Consider the following 10,953-nt stretch of genomic DNA (forward strand, 5'->3'; position numbering starts at 1 on the left):
AAGGCAGGTTAAGTCCCATGAAGGTAAAGAAAAGGAAAATTCAATGTGGTTTAAAGGACCTGAGAAAGACTCCACATGGGAAATTAGAAAGAGTTTAAGGATGAGAAGGATTGGCGTGGAATGAGGGAGGAAGTTTTCTAGGTGAGCAAATATTATGAACAAGTTCATAGAGCCAAAACTGATATGACTGCACAGAGGTGAAGTGTGTGGCCAAGTGTCCTGTGCTGAGAGGCAGAAAGCAAGGGGACAGGTAACAGGGAGGCAGAGTGTGGAGTATCTGAAATACCAAAACATGGGAATGGATTTTGTCTGAAGAATCGTGAGAGACTATTAAGAATTCTTGAGCACAGATTTATCTTTTTTTTTTTTTTTCATTTATTCAAAAAATATTTAGTTCTCACTCCAAAGTGCCAGTAAGTAATCAAGATGTTGGGAATATAATAATGAACAAAGCAGAGAAAATTCTGCCCCTATTATATCTGTATGTAATAGTGGTGGTAGAATGTAGGTGGTGGATTGTACATGTACTAAAAAAATAAATATATAGTGTCTTGAGAAGTTAATTGTATGGAGAGGAGGAAAAAAACAAAAACAACCTAGCATGAACACAAAAGATAGGAGAATAAGTTCACTAATTTGTTAGGACTGAATAGTAACATCAAAGTTTTGTCAATGAAAGTTTGAAGGATGTGGGGACATATCCAATTCATGAATGAAAAACTCAGTGACCCTGACTGGATTCAGCACACCTTTTCATCTTTTCTTAACAAAATTCTAATTATTTTTGATAAGCCTCTTTAACTCTACGTCCTCCAGTAAGTGTTCAAACCAGACTGAGATTATTTTCTGGCTCATTTTACATTTGCTGCATAGAATGGTGAACAGAATTTTAAAATTTGATCAGTTTTATAATAATCAGCAAGAAGATTATCACAGACTTTAGTGAGGGTCATTTCTTTAACCACGACATCTTAAAAGAGTATGGTTAATTAATGCCACATGGTTTCTCTGTTGTGGGGACTAAATCTCCACACCGAAATTCAATTTGATAGAATCCCTTTAGGATTGGATGGAAAACAAACATTGCAGTATAAATACAGTCACTGATCTACGAGTAGTCTGCAAAATTTTCATTCTTTTAATCCCAAATATTTTAGAGAACAAGATTTATATTTAAAAATTCTATTGGTCCTAATCCTAGAAGGCAAGTAACAAGCTACTACAAGTCCTCCTCAGAGAAATTCAGGTAAGAGAAATATTACAATTTACTTTTACTTTTGTTATTCACATCCATATATATTTATTTCTCAAAATCTATTATTTATATTGTTCTTAGATTTCAGCTCATTATTTTTCTAACTTTTCTTTAAATTGAAAACTCTGGAGACCTAGGATGAGACGCAATACTGTAATTCATCCTGAGCTCTGATATTAAGGTAAAATTTCAAAACATACAGGTAAGGTCACAAACAAATTCTATTTGAAAATTCAGGAATATTTTTAATAGATATTTATAATTTAGTTGAATAAATAGGTGGTTTATATTTAATATTTTTAGATAAAAAAATAAAATGTTTAATCATTTTCTTCCTTTTGGTGTTTATTCAAAAATTAATTTCAATCTTATAGAATAATAAATCCATTTGATCAGAACATTTATAGGATAAGCATATTAGGTTGAGATGTCCTACTCTTATAACTAGCTAATGAGAAATATAACCTTTTAAAAAAACAAATTTTGTTTTCAAAAATTTTAAGAATATTGAATAAGTTTTCCATTTTTCTAAGTGTTAGAAAGTTAAAAGTAAAAAAACAAACTTACTTTAACCTATTAATCAAGACATTGAAATATAGTTCAAAAACTACAATTTTTTAAAGAAACAAATATCATAAGATCATACAATATGATTATTGTAATAAATGTCACTATGCTGTGTACTTGAAAAATCTTAACTAGCAAGTTGTTTGTTACATATATTTTCACATATGTGTATTGTTACGTGTATTTATATATATTATATATTTTACACGTATTTATATATATATATATATAATATATAATTACATATATTTTACAATTTTTAAAAAATTAATTCCATAACAGAAAGACAACTAAATTTTCCTGAATAAGTTCATCTTCAAAGCTAATCATTTCAATTTGTCAAAGCCTGAGCAGTCACTTAGTATCCTTAGTAGGATACTGAAAAGAAATTCACTTTCCCAGGTTGTCAAGGCAGAGCTAAAATTTGAATCAATTCTTTTTTACCAGACTATTATGCACCTCCTTTCACAGAAGTAAAATTCACATTTAATCTCAAAAGGTATACAATGTAATAAAGAAATTGTGCATACACATATAAAAAAAAGCAATGTAATTTAAAGGATAGCAATTCTAGATTCAGTTGGGTACATAACATGCTTAGAGGCTCAGAAAATGGAGATCAGTGTAGTCTGGGTCATGTAGTTAAAACTTTATTAATGACCTATGTAAGTAAAACTTTACAAATAAGTAACATTATATATAATCTGGTCTTAAAAAAAAAGGGAGGGGAAGGATATAGATACTCCTTCAAAGTACCAAATATTTACATTCAGAATAATTATTTTTAAGAATCATGGCAGAGTCAGTGTATACGAAAATGAATGAATGTGGCACAAAAGGTGGGTATGAGGGAGTTGACCAATGGACAGACACTGTGAATAAACTAGAAGGAGCTATGGGTGAAAGTGAGTAATAAGGATGGGTGTGGATCAGATTACAGAGAACATTTAAAAGAACATTTAAACATCCTAAAGAACCTGAATTTGTCTTGCTGTTGTTGTTATATGCCGTGGAGTCGGATCTGACTCATAGTGACCCCTCCTTGGGTTTCTGAAGAGGTATCACTATGGATGTAGATTGCCCAACCTTCCTTCCTAGGAGTGACTGGTGGATTTGAATCACCAGTCTTCTGGTTAGCAGTCAAGTGCCTTAGGCACTATGCTTCCTGGCAACAGAGTGTTGATTCTGTCAATATTAGGAAGTGGTGACCACTGACCTCTAACAGAGACAAATAGTTCTGGAAATGACCTGAAGAATGTGACCTTAAACAAGTAATCAAACAATAGAGAGCTTCTATCTGACAAATGGTAGAAGTCTCAATGGAACAAACTGGACAGGATGCATAAGGAATGTTTATCCAGTCTCATAATATGGCCGTAATTATGAGACTATGATCAGCAAATTTCATAATATTAGAGCAACAGACAACCCATAAGGCTCAAAATAGAAAGTTTGCAAAAAAAAGGAAGGAAGTATTAATATTTTATTCAAAACTAGAAAATATTCTCTGTCATAGTAGAATGGGTTAAAAGAACTATGAAGATGACATACACTTATTAAGGAATCAATGCATTTATTTTTGCCTACTTTTAAAGTAATTTTCTTTATACAGCCCCCTTAATACTCACTGACCTTGGTACACTTTCCAAATTATAAATTTAACACACTTATGCTATTTTAAAATATTCATTCCACTGGGAAAGTGTATGAAAAATATTTTACTCAGATGTAAAACATATATATACATAGAGAGAGAGAGAGAGAAAATAGATTTTAAATGCATTTTAAGAATAGTCAATTAAAAAACTTACATTGAAATATTTGAAAACATTAGGTAATCTTGTATTTGTTCACAGTCAGTATAAACTCACATACACAAATGTTTTCATTACAAGCATTTTCCCAGACTTATCCAAATATTCTTTCAAATCTTGAGCGTTAGAGCTTAAGGTCTCATAAGATCACACTGCAGGGGACTAATATTCCTCAGAAGTATGTGTTCATGCATTTCAGAGACAGCACGGTAAGCTTAAAGAAGTGTCTCTACTCTGTTGTCCAAGACAAAGTCAAAGGGAAAATTAGACACGCTAAATTAGAATCTTATCTCTCAACAATTCGTGTTTCAACAGAGAAAGTAGAGATGACCAACGACAATTATTCCTTGACAACTGAGTTTATCCTTATAGGATTTACAGATCACCCAGATCTGAGGACATTTCTGTTTGTGGTGTTCTTTGCGATCTATCTGATCACCATGGTGGGGAATCTTGGTTTGATGGCATTGATTTTCAAGGAGCACCGTCTGCACACACCAATGTACATCTTTCTGGCCAACCTGGCTCTGATGGATTCTTGCTGTTCCTGTGCCATTACCCCAAAGATGTTAGAAAACTTCTTTTCCAAGGACAGAATGATTTCCCTCTATGAATGCATGGCACAATTTTATTTTCTCTGCCTTGCTGAAACTGCAGACTGCTTTCTCCTGGCCGCAATGGCCTATGATCGCTATGTGGCAATTTGTAATCCACTACAGTACCACACCATGATGTCAAAGCAACTCTGCATTCAGATGACCATAGGGGCCTACATAGCTGGGAACCTGCATTCCATTGTTCAGGTAATACTTCTGTTAAGGTTAACCTTCTGTGGATCTCATCAAATTAATCACTTTTTTTGTGACGTTCTTCCATTATATAGACTCTCTTGTGTTGACCCTTACATCAATGAACTGATGATATTTATACTTTCAGGATCAGCTCAGGTCTTTTCTATCATCATAGTTCTAATTTCTTATCTTTGCATCCTTTTCACAATTTTCAGAATGAAATCCAAAGAGGGAAGAGGCAAAGCCTTATCTACCTGTGCATCTCACTTTCTCTCTATCTCAATGTTCTATGGCTCTCTGCTCTTTGTGTACATTAGGCCACGTTCAGGTAAAAAAGAGGATAAAGATTTACTAGTTGCTATTTTTTATACTCTAGTAAATCCTTTACTAAACCCTTTCATCTATACTCTAAGAAATAAGGAAGTAATAAATATTATGAAAAGAATTATGAAAAATAGAAAACCTCATAACACTCTGAAATAAATATCATCCTGTGTGACAAAGTGATTTCAGTTAAATAAACTTTTCCCAAGTCAAGAATACTGAGAACATGGAAAATAGCCATTTTAGTATATTAAATATTAAATTACAGAGCCTTGATGATTTTTAAGTCAAGCAAACATATAAAATGTTAAAAAGTTCAGAAAGGAGGTGTATTGATATAATGTATTTCAAAATTGAAATTACTCTGTGCCAGAGTGGAATTAGCTACAATTTTCAACAAATCCTAGGAATAAAAGTCAGTATATAAAGGTAGCCTCTATTTAACATCGCTGGAATATTTATGAAAGCTCATAACTTAATTTTACAAATTTCAACATATTTCTTGTCCGCATATATTTTTTAAGCCACACTATCTATCAGAATATACTGTGCATTTTAATTTGATTCTTAACTTTCTTTGTGTTATTCAATAGTTTATTTTTGACTATAGATATAAACAGAATATATATTTTCAAATAAAGAACATCTTTATTTAGTGTTAGTTATACTTCTTGTCAAGCTCTCTGAAATAGAGTGTTTAGATAATGGTAATTTATCAATCTTTAGTTGAAAATATTAGTATTTATATTGAAAATCCTATGGATTTGAAAGTTTTCTCGTAGTTGGGTAGTTGTTGAGTATGCATGACAGTGTACTTCCTGAATATGTCGATTAATTCTGGTTCCCCCCGACACACCCGGCAATAGCATTACTTGCCTTGTCTATTATTAGGAATATCACTAACTTGTAATTCTCCCAATATGAATTATTGGTATATCATTAACATTAAGAGAAATCTAGAGATACTAATCATCACTTGTTATGTGTCGTCGAATCAGACCTGACTCATAGCGACCCCTCCTTGGGTTTCCGAGGCAGTATCACTACGGAAGTAGATTGCCCCATCTTCCTTACAAGGAGTGGCTGATGGGTTTGAACCACCAGCCTTCTAGTTAGCAGTCAAGTGCCTTAGCCATTATGCTACCAGAGCTCCTTACTCATCATAAATAATAAAATAATAATAAATAAATAATAATAATAAATAATGTGTTGTGTATATAGCTTGTGGTTGGGAATTCAGAAAATGGAGATCAGTGTAGCTCAAGGTATTTAATAATTAAGTAACATCAGAAATAACAGATGTTTAAAGAGTGGGAGAAATTTATCAGCAGAGAAAAACAAGATTAAAAGTATGGATAGAGTCACTCTTCATGAAAATGAGTGTGATGACAGGTTAGGAAATTAGCTAAGTGAAGGATGGACATAGAAAATTGGCAGAGCTATTGTAGAAAGCTGTTGGTGAGTATGGAAAATAAGAATGGGAGTGAATCCATTTTTAGTGAACTTTAAATGCCACTTTAGGGAATATGAATTCATCTTAGAGACATTAAACATTGAAGACTTTCCGGTAGCATGATTTTTTTAGAAAATTAGTTTGGTATTTGACTAGAAAAAGAGGCTAGAAACCATAGTAGTAACTGCAATAATCTAACTTTAGGTAGTTAGACCTGAAACTAGAGCAGACTCTAAAAAAGGAAAGGTATGCATAGTTATAACCATTTTCAAAGCAAATAGTAAATCATAACTGTTGAGTAACAAAATCAAAGCCTGTTGTCTTCTTGCATCAACCATGTAATATCTGATTTTACATTATTAGGAATTGATAGAGTGTTTGACATAGTTGGGCTTTCAAAAAACATTTTCTGATACAAGATGTCTTTCTTTAGTATTTTTGATTAACAGCTGTGATGCTTAAGGTTGTGTGTCAAATTGGCTTAGCCATGATTCTCATATTTTGGCATTTAGGGTGTAGTCATCCCGCGTGATGAGACACATGCTATGAGAAGCCAGTCAATTGAAAAGTAGTTAACTCAGGGTGTGGATTCTTCCCAATATACGTGATAAGAATGGACTTCCGTTTTTATTCTGACAATTTCAGTGAGAGAACTATTATTATATGTCCCATAAATATGTTTATTTCTTGTAAATAGGAATTACAAACCACTTGAATTTTTTAGTTTTTCTGATCATTCTCCTAATACTGCTGTCTCATTTTGTAAGTAGTGAATAAATTAAGACTTTATTGTAATTTTTCTACCTCCATGAATTTTTTCTAACAACATGCCATGTACTGGATAATTATTGCTATCCAGACCCATTGAGAGTAGATGTGTAAAGGAGTTTTTATCCTCTAGTCAAATTTCTTCATTTATTATAGCGGCTGAGGACTGCTATTGGTACACCACACAGAATAACAGAGACAGTTGTATATACTCACTCATACATACCAGCCTTTCTCTATATATATTTGAAAAGTTACCATCTGGGAGGAAGAGAAAGTATCCATCATTAGAATCCCACTTTGAGGCATTCCTCAGGTCCAGGGTTATTATTGTGACAGTGGTGTTGCAACAACTAACTGTAGCAAATGTCAGAAGTTAGACCAAAGTCATTGAGCACTGGGTTGTATATGAGGGTGCAGGGGAAGACAACTGGTCTGAAAGTAGGGTGAATAAAGCTTTAAGATGGACAGGATAACAAAGCCACCATGTACAAGAATAAAAAATGTTCTATACAGTATTGTGGAAAACAGATGGCAAGTCCTCAAAAAGGGAATTCCCAGACTTACAACAGGACCCAGTAATTTCACTCTTTTGCATATACTCAAAAGAATTGAAAGTAGGGAATAAAGCACACACTGGTTCACCAATGTTAATTGAAGCACTTTCCAAAATAGCCAAAAGTTGAAAACAACCTAAATGTCCTTCAGCAGATGAATGGATAGACAAAATGTAGTGCAAACATATAATAGAACACTACTGAACCATAAGTAGCTCTGGTAGCATAATGGCTAAAGCACTTGACTGCTAACCAGAAGGCTGGTGGTTCAAACCCACCAGCCACTCCTCGGAAGGAAGGTTGGGCAATCCTACTTCCATAGTGACACTGCCTCAGAAACCCAAGGAGGGGTCGCTATGAGTCAGGGCTGACTCGACGACACATAACAACAACAACAACTGAACCATAAAGAGCAGCATCACACACAGAAATCACAAATTAAATTCTGAGTTATAGGTACAACTTCTGAACCTATCGTATTGTCAAATAACTTTCAATGTCTTGAAAAGTGTATTACTACACACATATATTTGATTACGTTGTGTAAAATATTTTCATAAAGGATAATTGCATGTGTTTTATAATGTGCAATATGTGAACTTAAGCATTTTACATTTCTTCTAAGAGCAATGGTTTTCCATTTAAGAGTTTGAGGTACAGATGCAGCACAGTGCTAACTTAAGCAGTTTGGACATTCATAAAGATGAAACCGATGCTAATGGAGAGAAAGCCAGGGGAAAATATAAGAGAATATACACAGATTATTAAAAGACTTCTTTTGAATTCCAGGCAGGATATGGGCTTACACTTGGCAAGAACTGTAGATTTCAAGGGCATTTAAAAGATAGAAAAAGAGAGGTTGATGATGATTTAGACATGAGTGTGATAGTTAAGTCTCAAGGATAGCATTCAGACTTTTTCTTGAAAAAGTGGAGAGATAAATTGGATTAACTGATAATAGGATATAGGATGATAGCTGGGCTTTGAGAAGATCTTATATTTGGATTTGGGCATGTTGGGTTGTATGAAAAAAATTGAAGGACATATTAGTTAGATGGTTAAAATGTGGTACCATTGAGATGAATAGAAAAACATAAATTAATATATCTTAACACCAGCCACTCCTCAGAAGGAAGGTTGGGCAATCCTACTTCCGTAGTGATACTGCCTCGGAAACCCAAGGAGGGGTTGCTATGAGTCGGGTTTGACTCTATGGCAAACAACAACAACACAACAACATACATATATGGTTTTCTATGCAAAAATTGACCTCTAGATGAGGAATGGCATCCCATTCGTCATTAAAAAGATCATTTCAGGATCCGTTCAGAAGTACAATACTGTTAATAAAAGGATAATATCCATACATCTACAAGGAAGACCCCATCACTCTAGTTTGTCACCTCACTTTGTCATGCATTCGTGGCTTGCATTTTGCAGTGATACTGGAAGCTATGCTACCAGTATTTCAAATACCAGCAAGGTTACCCAAGGCAGACAAGTTTCAGCAGAGCTTCCAGATTAAGACAAACTAGGAGGAAAGATGAACCGTTCCACTTCTGAAAAATTCAGCAACTGAAAACTTTATGTACAGCCCTGGAAAATTATCTATATAGTACCTGAATAACAGTTCCTCATGTTACAAGGCCCTCAAAATACTGAGGAAGCACTGCCTCTTCAAAGAAAATGGGACATTAATATATTGAGAGTAAACCTTTCAGGACTTTCTTTTGCCTATGTGTCACCTCTGAAAATGAGAAGAAACAGCTGCAAATATCTGTTAAGAATGGAAGTATGTTATGTATGAAATATGAAACAAGGAAACGGATATTGTAAAAATTGAAATGCAATGCATAAAGATTGATATCACAGGCATCAGTAATCTGAAGTCAATTTGTATTGTCTGTTCTGAATTGTATAATCATATGGTTAACCAGAGGGTTTGACAAATTGAAAATGAATGGTGCCCACATTTATCATCAAGAAGAACATTTTAAGATCTATCCTGAAGTACAATGCTCTCAGTGATAGGATTATATTCATAGGGCTACAAGAAAGACCAGTTAATACTAAAATTCAAATTTACTCACCAATCACTAAAGCCAAAGATGAAAAAATGAAGGTTTTTACCAACTTCTGAACTATGAAATTGACCAAGCATGCAATAAAGATTCAACAATAATTACTGATGGTAGAAATGTAAAAGTTGGAAACAAAGAAGCACAAGTAGTTGGAAAATATGGCTGTGGTGATAGAAATGATGTCAGAGTTTGCATGAGAGGATTTTGCAAGACCAATGACATATTCGTTCCAAGTACTTTTTTTCGACAGTGTTAATAATGGTGATTATACATATGGACCTAGACAGATGGAATCTACAGGAATCAAATTGACTACTTCTGTGGGGAGGGGTGATAGAGAAGCACAATATAATTAGTCAGAACAATGTTACTGGCCAATTGTGAGATAGCCTATCAGTTACTCATATGCAAGTTTAAGTTGTAGATGAATGAAATTTAGAGTCAAGGAGAGATTTCTGGTAACATGGAGGATTAGGCAGACAAGCTACAAAGACCAACTTCAACAAAGAAACAGAAAGCAATTGACACAGACACAAAAGATAATCCTGGAGCCCTGAGCTTTGAACAGAAGAATATGAAAGTGGATTAAACACCAACTAGTGGAAGAACCTGAAAGAAAACAATGAATAAGAACAAACAGAACTGAGGACGCTCAGCTATCCTGATGGCATGGACAGCCTGAATATTTCCAAGTGGTGTTAGGGCCTTAGAATTAGCTAAAAATCACTCAGCTCACCAAAGGCTGCACTGGACTACTGCACAGGTAGTTGAAGATTGGAAAGGGAAACAGTAAAGAAAGAGAAAAACTGAGCTCTGGACTTTTGGCAGTCCAGAGTACACAAGTCATTTTGAATGTTTACAGGCAGTAACCATTTTGGATATCTAAAGTGACAGCAGTCTCATTCAGAATCCAGTGACCTAAGAATGGACTCTGCTTGTCAAAGATACCACAGACATACAGGATGCTGATGACTGCAAAGGAGACAGGCAGTGAGTGCATAAGTGCTACCAAGTAGCAAATAGAGGAGCTCAGTACCCTGTTTACTCAGATACATGCAAACAACACTAAAATCTTGGGAAAATCACTCCAATGTACAATCACCAGTTAAATATAAACACAAAAATGTCACAATGTCTTAGAGACAACAGACCATCACAGTCCACACACAAAAAAAAGCAAGATAAAGCAGGAGAACAAGGAAGCAAGGTACAGACCCAGAATATAACCAGGGGAGGAAATAGGATTGGAATACCCTTAAGAGGAATTCAAAAGAATTATAATTAGTTACCTTCAATGGATTGAGGGAGAAAACATTAACCAAATTGAGGAAAACACAGACAAA

The 10,953-nt window shown here is 34.3% G+C and overlaps 1 protein-coding gene across 1 annotated transcript; it reads left to right on the forward strand.

Moving 5' to 3' along the window:
- The first annotated feature begins 3,947 nt into the window (after positions 1-3,947).
- On the forward strand, positions 3,948-4,910 carry LOC103212769 (olfactory receptor 5K3-like). The gene has a single exon (XM_007958714.2). It carries the CDS (start codon positions 3,963-3,965, stop codon positions 4,908-4,910), a length of 948 nt encoding a protein of 315 aa, XP_007956905.1. The 5' UTR covers positions 3,948-3,962.
- Positions 4,911-10,953: the final 6,043 nt, after the last annotated feature.

Source organism: Orycteropus afer, unplaced genomic scaffold (genome assembly GCF_000298275.1).
Source record: "Orycteropus afer afer isolate SDZICR_OR568_19922 unplaced genomic scaffold, OryAfe1.0 scaffold01094, whole genome shotgun sequence".
In the NCBI taxonomy this organism is placed as follows: domain Eukaryota; kingdom Metazoa; phylum Chordata; class Mammalia; order Tubulidentata; family Orycteropodidae; genus Orycteropus; species Orycteropus afer.